A 14,163-nucleotide genomic window follows, 5' to 3' on the forward strand; every position below is an offset into this window, starting at 1 on the left:
ATAAAATAGAGAAATAAGAAAACATACAGGTATTTGCCTATTTTTGCAAAAGGAAACACACAAAAGATAAACCAGAAAGTAATGAAATCGGTTACCTATAGGAATTGGTGGAAATGGAATGCAACAGTTAGGGGAGGGAATGACACTTCTCTAAGTACACTAGTCTGTTTAGTTTTGACTTTTGGAATAATGTTAATATTTTCAATAGTCAAAATGTATAATCAAAGCATTTAGTTTTACAAGATGAAAAAGTCTTAGAGATGGATAATGGTGATAGTTGCACAACAATGTGAATGCCATTAATGCCACTGAACTGTATGTATTTTATTTTTTTTGTTTTGGGACAGGTCTCAGGCTAGAGTGCAGTGGTGCGATCTTGGCTCACTGTAACCTCCGCCTCCTGGGTTCAAGCAAGTCTCATGCCTCAGCCTCCCGAGTAGCTGGGATTAGAAGCATGTGCCACCACGCCCAGCTAATTTTTTGTATATTAGTAGAGACGGGGTTTTGCCATGTTGCCATTTCTTTTCTTTCTTTTCTTTTTTTTTTTGAGACGGAGTCTTGCTCTGTCGCCAGGCTGGAGTGCAGTGGTGGTATACTTGGCTTACTGCAACCTCCGACTCCCTGGTTCAAGCGATTCTGCCTCCTCAGCCTACAGAGTAGCTGGGATTACAGGCACACGCCACCACGCCCATCTAATTGTTGGTATTTTTAGTAGAGACGGGGTTTCACCATGTTGGCCAGGATGGTCTTGATCTCCGGACCTCGTGATCCGCCCACCTCGGCCTCCCAAAGTGCTGAGATTACAGGCGTGAGCCACCGCGCCAGGCCTAACAGCTTTCTTTCTTTTTTTTTTTTTTTTTGAGACGGAGTCTCGCTCTGTCGCCTAGGCTGGAGTCCAGTGGCACGTTCTCGGCTCACTGCAACCTCCGCCTCCCGGGTTCAAGTGATTATTCTGCTTCAGCCTCCTGAGTAGCTGGGATGACAGGCGCACGCCACCACGCCGGCTAATTTTTGTATTTTTAGTAGAGACGGGGTTTCACCATCTTGGCCAGGCTGGTCTCGAACTCCTGACCTCGTGATCCGCCCACCTTGGCCTCTCAAAGTGCTGGGATTACAGGCGTGAGCCACTGCGCCCGGCCAATAGCTTTCCAAAGTTGTTTTATCACGTATTTATCTACATATTACAGAAGTTTTTACTGTTCTTGCAACTTTTCTCTAAACTTGACGTTATTTGAAAACTAAAAGCTAAGCCAATTAGTATAGTAGTAATAGCAGACAAAAAAAATGAGAGAAGTATAGGAAGTTTTGGGGGAACAGAAAGAAGAAAGAGCTAGTGTGGAGATACCAAACCGAAGCTTGTGGAACTTGAACGCCATTTTGAAGCTAGTTCCTTAGACGATTCGGCCAAAGATCTGTCTCTCGGCTGCCCTCTATAGAGCTCTAAACCTGGCTTCAAGGAGTTCTTTCATTCTTCATTAGATACCACCCACCATACGTCATTTTATAAAGCCGGAAACTACATTTCCCAAAAGGCCTTTATTTTTCCTCGCGGTAAAAGGGATTGCAATTACTATAGGTTTTACAGGTCTCGCGAGATTTCGTCAAATCTCATTACGGATCCCGGCTGAAAGCCATTTTGTTTTTCAGCTCACTTCAAGGGTACCTGAAGCGAATTGGCACCAAAGCAGCAGCTGTATTGCCGCAGTTCTAGCTTCACCTTCGCGATGTTTCCCTTGGTCAAAAACGCACTAAATCGTCTCCAAGGTGAGCAAAAATTATGACAAACCATTTACAACAACCTTATATCAATGTGTCCTCGCGGCCTCTCGTGTCCTTTCCTTTTACCAACATCTCGGCCTTCTAATCTTGAATGCTGTCTGTCTCCCATCTCGTCCCATGTCATTGGGATGATGTCCTTAGCACTGGCTTTATCACCCAGTATTTTTGTTTCGGTTTCCAGCTCTCTTTCTGTTATCGGAGTGATAGTCTAGCCCTGCTTTTTAATTCTTCAGCAACCTATGATTTCAGGGAAGGACATTCTTGGTAGACACCTCGTTCCTTAAGTGATGTCCTACATTTTAGCTTTGGGAATATGTTTACTCCTAACCCTGTATAGAAGAATATCTTCTCCAATTCCTATTACTGTAATAGACGGAAACTGTAAATCTAGCTCTTCACCTGGTTTAATTGCAGGGAAACAACCCAAATGGTATCGATGCAGCTTTGAAGTTATTTGTGGATTAACAATGTTAGCTGGCCAGGCGCGGTGGCTCACACTTGTAATCCCAGCACTTTGGGAGGCCAAGGCGGGCGGATCCCCTGAGGTCAGGAGCTCGAGACCAGCCTGGCCAACATAGTGAAACGCCGTCCCTACTAAAAATACAAAAATTAGCCGGGTGTGGTGGTGGGCGCCTGTAATCCCAGCTACTTGGGAGGCTGAGGCAAGAGAATCGCTTGTATCCGGGAGGCGGAGGTTGTAGTGAGCCAAGACTGCTACTGCACTCCAGCCTGGGCAACAAGAGCGGGACTCCGTCTCGAAAACAAAAACAAAACAATGTTAGCTGTCCTGAAGGCAATCGTGGTCATTTTTTTCTTATCCAAAGGTTGGGCAGGTACAGGGAGTTTTGAGACCAGCATTATGTAGAGAAAATGCAATAGATTGAGGAGAACAAATTAATTTTCATACTTGATTTGCACCGAAGGTGACCTTGAGTAACGTGGGCAGTTGTTACACAATGAAGGTGACCCGTAATTACTATTTAGTTTGTTTAGCCATCTTTTGATTTTCACTTAATAGAATCATTGGAGGATATTATTAGATTGTGTCCTAAACACTTAAGTAACTTTGAAAATAACCACAAAATATTAGCTGGACTATTTTCATATTCCCAAAGTAGCATTTATTATCTCTTTTACTTTGGGCATATGATTTAGCCTCTCTCAACCTCAGTTTCCTTCTTTGTAAAATAAGTAATTTGTAAATAATGCCTACTTCATGGGGTTGTTGAGGATTATATGAGATCACCAATGTGTGGTAATTAAACAGTTGTCACAGAGGAGAGGTCTAATGAAATCCACCAGAGTTACATGAGTGTGTTGAAGTTATGAGATGTTGCAGAATTTTTTGGTAGTCTTAATTTCTTTGCTCTTTGAGCAAATAGGGCCACCTTGTACCTCAGGAAAGGTTTTTTGTTTTTTTTTTCAGCGTGGAATTCACATGCCCACTTTTTATCTTTTCTGGAGCAGAATATATTATGAAATATTTGTAAATTTGCCTATCCCGGTGTGACTAAAAGATGAAAAGGGAAAGCTATGTAAGACAGTTAGAAGATCCGATAATGGTCTAATAACTATCATGAAGTAACCCATTGTACCATGTAGAAATATTAATTGCTAGTGAACGGGCAACATTGCAGTTTCTTTTTTTTTTTTTTGAGACAAAGTTTGCCTCTTGTTGCCCAGGCTGGAGTGCAGTGGCTCAATCTTGGTTCACTGCAATCTCCGTCTCCTAGGTTCAAGTGATTCTCCTGCCTCAGGCTCCCTAGCTTTTCATTATATATGTAAGTACCTTTGGAGGCTCTTTAAAACGATAAGAACCTGCCCCTTAAGTTGGACAGGAAGAAAAAAAAAAAAAAACAGCTAGAAACAAGCTTTTTCCAGTCTCGGCTGTTTCCCAAGCCCTCCTTTTTAGTTCCTCCAGGGGCCGTTTGAAAACTTTTGTTCTCCTCTTTCTACTGGTATAATACTAACAGCAAACTTTATCATTCTGCTAAAAAACTAAGTCCTTAGCTAATTCTGCTTCCTTGTATGATACTGATTTTTATCTACATGTGTAATCCTCTAGACTGGAAGTTACTTGAGGACAGGATCTCTGTCTTACACTTTTTTATATACCCCATTTCTCATTTTTTATTTTTAGGGACAGAGAATTGCTCTGTTACCCAGGCTGGAGTGTAGTGGTGTGATCATAGCTCACTGCATCCTCTAACTCCTGGACTCAAGTGATCGTCCGGCCACAGCCTCCTGAGTAGCTGGGACTACAGGTGTGCATGCACCACCATGCCCGGCTAATTTTTAATTTTCAATTTTTTTGTAGAGACAGGGTCTCACTATGTTTCACAGACTGGTCTGAAACTCCTGGCCTCAAGCGATCCTCCTACCTTGGCCTCCGAAAGTATTGGGATTACAGATGTGAGCCACTGTGCCTGGCCCATTAATTTTTTAAAAATCAAGATTACTCTAGTTTTGGCGAGTTTTTTTGTTACTGTAGTAATTTTACAGTCATAAGCATTTAGTGTGCTTTAATTTGAAGTTCATTTGAGTTCATTTGCCCTTGTATGTTGTAAGTTGTTGGGCTCTATTGAGTAAACTTTAATGAAAATTTAAGTCATAAGTATTCAAATTAATCAGTGGGAGCCAAAATTTCAGGGGTTATGCAAATACCACTTTGTAGAGAATGTTACTGACATCACTCATTCTTTGCTTTTTTCCCCCAACACTATTATGAAAACTCTCAGACATACTGAAGAGTTGGAAGAATCGTATGAACACCCATATACCCACCACGAAGATTCTACAGTTAACATTTTGCTATTTGTTTTATCATGTATTTGTCCATCTGTCAATTCATCTTATTTTTGTTGCATTTCAAAGTACACTGCTTTAGTAGCTACAATATGTTTTAACATTTTATTGAACTACATAATACTGTAAAATAAACTTCCTTGGCTTTCCTGATTGGCAGTATCAATCACATATGTTTTCTTTACCTGACAATTGATAATATGCTTCTGTATTCTTTTTTTGTTTTCCTGGAAGTTCGAAGCATTCAGCAAACAATGGCAAGGCAGAGCCACCAGAAACGTACACCTGATTTTCATGACAAATACGGTAATGCTGTATTAGCTAGTGGAGCCACTTTCTGTATTGTTACATGGACATACGTAAGTACTATTGATTAATAATTTCTATTTTAGATGTTTTTCATTCTCAGTCTGTGCATTCAAAGTGTCTTAACATAGTAGTGTACATATCTAGTTAGGAGGGACTTGAGAGATTGTGTAATCTAATTACCCACACAGTGCAGGGGATTTTTTCTCTCCAGCATTCATCCATCTTCTGTTCTTAACATTCCCAGTAAGAAATTGCTTACTGGATCACAAGGCAGCCCTTTCCATATTGTGTAGCTGTTTTTTTTTTTTTTTTTTTTTTTTTTTAAGAAGAAGTCTCGCTGTGTCCTCCAGGCTGGAGTGCAGTGGTGCGATCTTGGCTCACTGCAACCTCTGCCTCCTGGGTTCAAGCACTTCTTCTGCCTCAGGCTCCCAAGTAGCTGGGACTACAGGCATGCGCCACCAGGCCTGGCTAATTTTTTTTTTTTTTTTTTTTTTGAGACGGAGTCTTGCTCTGTTGCCCAGGCTGGAGTGCAGTGGCGCGATCTCGGCTCACTGCAACCTCTGCCTCCTGGGTTCAAGTGATTCTCCTGTCTCAGCCTCCCAGGTAGCGGGATTACAGGCGCCCTCCAGTACGCCTGGCAGATTTTTGTATTTTTAGTAGAGACGGGGTTTCACCATGTTAGTTAGGCTGGTCTTGAACTCCTGACCTCAGGTGATCCGCCCGCCTTGGTTTCCCAAAGTGCTAGGATTACAGGTGTGAGCCACCGTGCGCAGCCTTGTGTAGCTGTTAAAAGGATCATATGGTGAGTTAAAATCTGCCTTTTTCCTATGCTACCCATTGTTCATTGCAGCACAGAAATTCTGACCCACTTCCATATAACAGCCATCAGATAATAGAAAATTGCTATCATATCTCCTGAATTTTCTTTTTCAAATTAAACATCCTTAGTTCTGTTGGTAATTTTTTTGTTCATGGTTTCCAGGATTTTTACTATCTTGGATCGCCTTCCTGGACATAACTTCACTTAACAATTTTTCTTTTAAAATTTTACACTCAGAACTTAGCACAGTATTCGTGACAGATGAGATGTAATGTATCTTTTTATATTTTAGTTTCTTTACATCTTACATTTAACAATCTATCTTTCAGTCACTGTTACTTACTGGCTAAAAGTAGGAGTCCTGAAGTCTGTGTTTTTTTTTTTGTTTTGTTTTTTTATTTTTATTTTTTTTTTGAGACGGAATCTTGCTCTGTTGCCCAGGCTGGAGTGCAGTGGCACGATCTCTGCTCACTGCAAACTCCGCCTCCCGGGTTCACGCCATCCTCCTGCCTCAGCCTTCCGAGTAGCTGGGACTACAGGCGCCCACCACCATGCCCGGCTAATTTTTTGTATTTTTAGTAGAGATGGGGTTTCACCGTGTTAGCCAGGATGGTCTCGATCTCCTGACCTCGTGATCCACCCACCTCGGCCTCCCAAAGTGCTGGGATTACAAGCGTGAGCCACTGCGCCCGGCCCGAAGTCTTAATAAATGCATAAGTTTGTTTAAAAAGATACAAATTAACCCTTACTGTAATAAACTTTATTTAAATAAATAGGCCTTTTTAGTTTTTGTTTTGATCTTCCTGAAATCAAATATTAAGATGTGTGCCTAGGCTGGGCATGGTGGCTCACGCCTGTAGTCCTAGCACTTTGGGAGGCCCTGGCGGGTGGATCACCTGAGGTCAGGAGTTTGGTACTAGCATGGTGAAACCCCATCTCTACTAAAAATACACAAATTAGCTGGGCGTGGTGGTGGGCACCTGTAGTCCCAGCTACTTGGGAGGCTGAGGCAGGAGAATCGCCTGAAGTTGGAGGGGGTGGAGGTTGCAGTGAGTTGAGATCGTGCCACTGCACTCTAGCCTGGGCGATAAAGCGAGACTGTCTCAAAAAAAAAAAAAAAAGTGTGCTTAATTAGAAGGATAAACAGATGTTGAACAAATGTGTGATCAGAGGAGCTTTTGGAGGTGAAATGTTCCTTAGTGATACAGAGAATATAAAACACTCTTTGGCAGTTACTTAGGTAGTTGTGGTTGAGGGAATCAGTGTATTGAGTGGGTAGTATAGAAATGTGAAGTATAAATTTGAATTAAATAAAATTTAAAAATTCATTTCCTCGGTGATACTAGTCATATTCCAGGTGGTCAGTAGCCACATGTAGCTAGTGACTACTGTTTTGAACAGTGAAGATCTAGAACATTTCCTTCAGCTCAAGAAGTTCTATTGAACAACAGGACTGCTCTAGAAAATTAGGACAGCAATCAGGTTTGGCCTATATGGAGGGTATTAGATCCCAGGTGAGTTTCTGTGTATTTTTAACCTATAGAACAGAATATCTGTCATTTTCAAGAAATAGTCTCCAAGAGAGAGTGTACTCTGGTTTAAACATGTAACTGACAGCATTTTAATTCTTACAGGTAGCAACACAAGTCGGAATAGAATGGAACCTGTCCCCTGTTGGCAGAGTTACCCCAAAGGAATGGAGGAATCAGTAATCATCCCAGCTGGTGTAATAATGAATTGTTTAAAAAACAGCTCATAATTGATGCCAAATTAAAGCACTGTGTACCCATTAAGATATGGCATTAATGAAGAAATAAAGTACATTTGAAACCTTCATTGTAGGTTTTGTTTCTTTGTAAATGAAACTAAGCTTGATCACTTTAGTCTTTATGTTAATATTAAAGTCAAATGCTGTGCAGCTTCTTAAATAGGTTTTTTTTTTTTTTTTTGGGACGAAGTCTCACTTTGTCCCCCAGGCTGGAGTGCAGTGGCGCCATCTCAGCTCACTGTGACCTCTGCCTCCTGAGTTCAAGTGATTCTCCTGTCTCAGCCTCCCGAGTAGCCAGAACTACAGGCACATGCCATGACGTCCAGCTAATTTTTTTTTTTTTTGAGACGGAGTCTCACTCTGTTGCCCAGGCTGGAATGCAATGGCGTGATCTTGGCTCCTGCAACCTCCGCCTCCCGGGTTCAAGCGATTCTCCTGTCTCAGCCTCCCGAGTAGCTGGGATTACAGGTGCACGCCACCAGGCCCGGCTAATTTTTGTATTTTTAGTAGAGACGGGGTTTCACCATGTTGGTCAGGCTGGTCTCGAGCTCCTGATCTCGTGATCCACCCACCTTGGTCTCCCAAAGTGCTGGGATTACAGGTGTGAGCCACCGTGCCTGGCAATTTTTGTATTTTTAGTAGAGACAGGGTTTCACCATATTGGTCAGGCTGGTTTTGAACTCACGACCTCAGGTGATCCGCCTGCCTTGGCCTCCCAAAGTGCTAGGATTACAGGGGTGAGCCACGGCACCCAGCCCTTAAATGGCTTTTATGAGGTAATGTGAAAGGAAAATTTGCCTTTGACCTGGAAGTCAACTTTATAGTAAGCTGAAATTATAAATAACTGATCATGGAACTATTGCAGATCACCTTTGAGTCAAAAATTTGGCCTGGATTTTGGTTATGCCTACTACTATGTGCCTCTCATTTGTATTTATACTTGGAATTGGCATTATTGACTCCTTTTCACTCCTGCCTAGAAAACTTAAAGTGTCACCAGACCCATGGGCGGAGTGGTCCTATAAAACAAACTCGTAGCCAGTCTGAAGACTAGCTACTAGCTCCTTGGCTGTTTTGGCATATTCATCTTGATTATAGCTCTTGGTCTTTCATCATATTAGGGATGTTTATGATGTTATTAAAGAAAATCTTGTCAAATGCAGTCTGTTCCTAGTTATCTACTATCAGTCACCTGTTGTATAATTATAGCAATGTTTGGATTTGTGGATTATTATTTTAGTATATAACATTGGATTTTATGTATGTTACCTGAAGAAGAGCAATATCTGTACCACATATTTCTTTGTTTTTCTTTTTTGAGATGAAGTCTCACTCTGTTGCCCAGGCTGGAGTGCAGTGGTGTGATCTTGACACACTGCAACCTTTGCCTCCCGGATTCAAGTGATTCTCCTGTCTCAGCCTCCCTAGTAGCTGGAATTACAGGCGCCTGCCACCATGCCTGGCTAATTTTTGTATTTTTAGTAGAGATGGGGTTTCACCATGTTGGCCAGCCTGGTTTCGAACTCCTGACCTCAGGCAATCCGCCCACCTCAGCCTCCCAAAGTGCTAGGCTTACAGGCATGAGCCACCGCGCCCGGCTTATATATCGTTACTTTCTTGGCTGCGAGCTGTAGTCTGTGGTAGTTGTTTTGTTTTGTTTTGTTTTGTTTTGTAGTTTTCTTGATCGTGATCAATTAAGCAGAAAGTAGAATTTCAGTCAAGTAACCTGTCTATATTAGCTAAATTATTTTTTGCTTATTACATAGAATGCTAGAAGTATGCTGTCATGGCATATGTCCTAGTTTCTCATCAAATGGACCAAAGTCAGTGATTTTATTTGAAGAGGAAAAATTGAACGTCATTGTAAATTAAGTTGCAAGTTTAGTAACCATATTGTACCACTGTTTGATAAATTTGAACGCTTTATGGTATTTCATATTTAGAATGTTCAAAATAGTACTGAAGTATTCAAATACATACAACCCTGAGCGATACTGAAGTAAAATAAACATGTATTTAAGGAAATGTCAACCTTCAATTATATACCTTTTTGTCACTGAATTAACACTTATTTCTCACGACGTGGAAGCAGTTTCAGTATGGTTTCTACTAAGCTAAGTGATAGTTGTCATCTGTATGACAATTTAGAATGTTTTCTGTGTCCATTTGTGACCAAAATTATATGTTGCTTTGTGTGATAAAACCTGGTGGTGGTAGTAACTTTGAACACACTTTTTGAACTTAATTTTGTAGTTAATCTTATCCTGATGAGTAATTCTAAAACTATTATGACCACTACTAGAAATGAAGCAGTTTTTTTTGTGTGTGTGCCGTCACAGTATATACTGACCTTGGAGCTTTTCTAGTGCTCTCAGAGCCATGAAAATATCCTTTCACACAAATTTTCTCAACTTACCCTTAACATCACTTTGAGTTTCAGTCATACCTAGAGTTGGAAAGTTGTCAAATTAGTCCTCTGTCCTCAAGTATCTGTAAGTCTGAAGAATTTAGGTAAGTTACTTACCTTAAAATCATTGCCAATCCTTTAAACTCTATTTGGATGGCTGTGAAATATTTTAACATTAGGGTGAATGTCATAAATCCCATTCTTTTTTTTTTTTTTTTTGAGACCGAGTTTTGCTCTGTCATCCAGGCTGGAGTGCAGTGGTGTGATTTTGGCTCACTGCAACCTCCGCCTCCTGGGTTCAAGGGATTCTGCCTCAGCCTCCCAAGTAGCTGGAATTACAGGCGCCCACCATCACACCTGGTTAATTTTTATATTTTTAGTAGAGACAGGGTTTTGTCATGTTGGCCAGGCTGGTCTCTAACTCCTGACCTCAGGCGATCCACCTGCCTCGGCCTCCCAAAGTGCTGGGATTACAGTCGTGAGCCACGGTGCCCAACCTCATAAATCCCATTCTTAATTTCACTCTAGGACAGAATTATTGTAGCACCTGTGTTCTGTTATTTTAGATTCATTTTAACTTACCTAGACACGGGTACTGTGGTAGTTGTACAGATGTTGAGTTCCCATCCTCCTGGCCTAATGTCACTGGGGTTATTAATACACTTCATAAGCATTTTAGGGACACCTGCTGTCTGCTCAACCCCCAGCAAACCTGATTATTTCTTGAAGACATTCCCTTCTATGCTTGTGCATTGGTAAGGAGGATTAGGGATGATGCATTTAAAGACAAGAGTTTTAGGCTGGGCCTGGTGGCTCATATCTGTAATCCCAGCACTTTGGGCAGCTGAGGTGGGAGGATCATTTGAGGCCAAGAGTTCGAGACCAGCCTGGGCAACGAAGGGAGAATCCCATCTCCACACACAAAAAAATAAAAATTAGCCAGGTGTGGTGGTGTGTGCCCATAGTTCCAACTACTTGGGAGGCTGAGGTGCAAGGATCGCTTTAGCCCCGGAGTTTAAGGTTACAAGGACCTATGATCACACTTCTGCACTCCAGCCTGGGTGACAGCAAGACTCTCAAAACCAAACAACAACAACAAAATATATATATAGCTCTCTAGGTTTTTATGTTAAATATTAGAGTGCCTAAGAATGTACATGGTTGGCAGAGGATCTTGCAGCTCGTAGTGATAAACTTTAATATTTACATAAAAATACTAGATAGCTAGTAGATTCAATGTTCTGCTTCTGATAAAGATATATTTTTGGTTTTGCCTTTTAGTGAATTTCTTTTGGATGCTTAACACAATGTTAATATAGTTACAAACCAACTTGCTAATATTTGGAAACCCACTTAAAAGCTATCTTCATTTCATATGATGTGATTTTTAAGATTTTAAATTTGGGGCTGAGTTTGTATCTTAATAATTAAGGCTGCACATATTGACAACTACAAAATAATGCCTGGGAAGATGAGTCCTGAGGCTAATTTTATATTTATGTGGATGAGTGTAGAGGGGGAGAATAATTCTGAAATACTTAATCACAGACCTAAAATGTAGATCTATGGGTAATTTTAAATGTTGCCTGTCAAGGCTTAATAGGGACTTGACAGCAGCTAGGATGGAAATTATTTCAACACTTAAATATGCTTACTTTGTGCCGGACGCTGTTCTAAGTCTTTTACAAATATTTACTTGATATTTGTATTTTGTGTACTATTTTGATTTCTGCAACATTATTAGACTTCATACTCTTCTGTGGGAACTGGGTTCAAATGGTTCCAGATGAAAATACAAATAGTCCTGTGATTAATTTTGTTCTACATCTTATAACAGATACTTCATGAAAGGAAATATGAAAAGGCCACATCTTGCTTGGAAATAAGTGAGATGGAGCCTCTCCCTCTTTTTACTGTTAATGTTCATAGTTTTAAAAATCCTAGAATTTTGCTGCTTTTTAAAATGTTAAGTTGGAAAGCAAGAATAAAATAAGACCCTTTTTTCAAATGTTTTCTGTACCATTTATTGCATTGTTTACATTTTATGCATCTCATTTCTAAATGAACTCATGGTAACAGAGACTGTAACATTTTTGCATCACCGGAATCTTCTAGGTGTGTAAAATGATGGACGAGTGAATGAATAAATGGGGGAGTGGTTCAGAGCTTGGAATGGCGCTATGAAGGTGGTGAAGTGACGTCCCTACCCCCTCAACACACATATAAAAATTATGAATTTATAAACATTTTCCTCTTGATGTAATTTTTCAATGGAGGGAAGAGGATAAATTCATAGTTCTGGCACTTACATCTGGAACTAGGCTACACAGTCTACGGGAAGCAAGTTAACACAGTCTAACAGATGCACGTGAATTTCATGCTGGGCAAAGATGGACTATGTGGAAGATGACTTATAAGGATCTTTTATGTTACATCTTGGCCTGAGGTTAGGAAACTAAAGATGACAAAGGCACTGTTTTAGTATGGGTTTTCTAGTTTCGTTTTTGTCGTGGGGGCGGGGTGGGATAGTGGACTCGTACCCTAACAAAGACCCACCCGAGGCTGCGTGTCGGCCCGGGGGCAGCAGGGGGCAGGAGAAGCTTGGCTCTAGACCACGCGTTCCTTTTCACGTGACCAGTCGCTCTCTTTCCCGTGGCGGCCCTGCTTCCGGCAGGGGCATCACCCGGAAGTGGGGGTAGTCGAGGGAGGGGTAAAGGCGGCTGGCCGCCGCGGCGGGGGGTGGGAAAAGAGAAGCAGAGGGAGGAGTTGTTGCTGCCGCCGCCGCAGCCGCAGCTACTGTGACTTCTCCGATTGTGTGAGCTTTGTTGGAGCCTGCGTACGTGGATTTATCGCTGCCACGGTCTGCGTAGCTCCAGAGGTTTAACCATAGGATAGAGAAACCAGGTAAGTCCTACATTGGCTTCCCGTCGTCCTTTCTCCTGGAGGGGGTCTTCTGTGCTGTCAGTTTGTACTACGAGTGTGGTGAGAAGGTCATGTTAGTCTGGGGCAGTCTCGAAAGTCTCACTTATTCACAATTCAGGTATTAACTACATTTATGTTTTACCTCCCCTAACGGGATAGAGGAGGGGAAATTAAATCCTGACCTGTGTCACTTTCTTGTACCCTCTTGGAGAGAGTGTCCTGATCATCCATGGCCTACGTTACCCAATTAATTGAGGGTACAAGAAAGTTTGTGTTTGGCATTGAAAGTCACATGGACTGGGGTCTTTGCTTAGTGACACCTCTTTATACTTTGGAAGCTAAGGTTACTAAAATGACCATAATTGATGAAATAATAATTGAAAAATAGATATTTGGCTTCTTGTCTTGCTCTGGGAGCGTAAGGTAAACTGAGAGAACACTCTTGTTTCCACTTAGTTTTGTTCATTGTGCCCCCTTTCCAGTAAAGTTACTGTCCATTGTCCAACCCTGTGGCATCTTATCTTTGACACTTTTCTTCGTTGTAGACGTTGAGATTATCTTAAGCACAAACACTTATCGTTTCACAATTCAGCGTTTGTCCGGGATCTGATCTTTATTTTAATCACAGACTCTTTATCTACAATAGTATGGCTTTGTATTGAGAATATGTGCAGAACATTGAATTAGATGATACTGAGGTTATTAATTTTTTTTTTTTTTGCCGGGTGCGGGGGGGCGGGGAGGGGGTGATGCACAAGAAATAAGACAGAGTTCCTGGCCTCAAAAGAGTTTACTTACAGTAGGCTGGGCGCGGTGTCTCACACGCCTGTAATACCAACACTTTGGGAGGCCGAGGAGGGTGGATCACCTGAGGTCAGGAGATCGAGACCAGCCTGGCTATCATGGCGAAACCCTGTCTTTACTAAAAATACAAAAATTAGCTGGGCGTGGTGGCGGGCGCCTGTAATCCCAGCTACTCGGGAGACTGAGGCAGGAGGATCGCTTGAACCTGGGAGGCGGACGTTGCAGTGAGCCGAGATCGTGCCACTGCACTCCAGCCTGGGCTACAAGAGCGAAACTGTCTCCAAAAAAGAAGAAAAAAAATAAACAGTTTACATACAATTGAGTCCGAATTGAGTCAGTTGAATTCAGCTATGAAGACAATGGTTTCTAGCAGCCCCACTGACTGAATTACTAGGTTGCTTATCACATCCTTTTCAATGGTTATTTTTGAACTGGCATTTTATTATATTTAACATTTTCTGGTGTCTAAGGTCATGACATGAGAGAGTTTTTTTTGTACTTGAGGGTCTCAATGTAGTAGGAAAGAAAGATACACGATTACCTAAACAT

The 14,163-nt window shown here is 41.6% G+C and overlaps 2 protein-coding genes across 5 annotated transcripts in view; both read left to right on the forward strand.

Annotated features, from left to right (window-relative positions):
- The first annotated feature begins 1,600 nt into the window (after nucleotides 1-1,600).
- Nucleotides 1,601-7,549, forward strand: COX7B (cytochrome c oxidase subunit 7B). Its single transcript, XM_004064426.4, has 3 exons — nucleotides 1,601-1,764; nucleotides 4,819-4,943; nucleotides 7,348-7,549. Exons 1-3 carry the CDS (start codon nucleotides 1,725-1,727, stop codon nucleotides 7,423-7,425), a joined length of 243 nt encoding a protein of 80 aa, XP_004064474.1. The 5' UTR covers nucleotides 1,601-1,724; the 3' UTR covers nucleotides 7,426-7,549.
- Nucleotides 7,550-12,563: 5,014 nt separating this feature from the next.
- ATP7A (ATPase copper transporting alpha) overlaps nucleotides 12,564-14,163 on the forward strand; it is a 138,449-nt gene continuing 136,849 nt past the window's right edge. Inside the window, exon 1 of one of the 4 annotated variants that reach the window (XM_055376065.2) lies at nucleotides 12,564-12,792. The gene's annotated coding sequence lies outside the window, so the exon portion shown is untranslated. The remainder of the gene's footprint in view (nucleotides 12,793-14,163) is intronic. The other 3 variants (XM_055376064.2, XM_019019294.4, XM_063703234.1) reach the window with 3 other exon arrangements.

This window comes from Gorilla gorilla, chromosome X, assembly GCF_029281585.2.
Source record: "Gorilla gorilla gorilla isolate KB3781 chromosome X, NHGRI_mGorGor1-v2.1_pri, whole genome shotgun sequence".
NCBI lineage: Eukaryota > Metazoa > Chordata > Mammalia > Primates > Hominidae > Gorilla > Gorilla gorilla.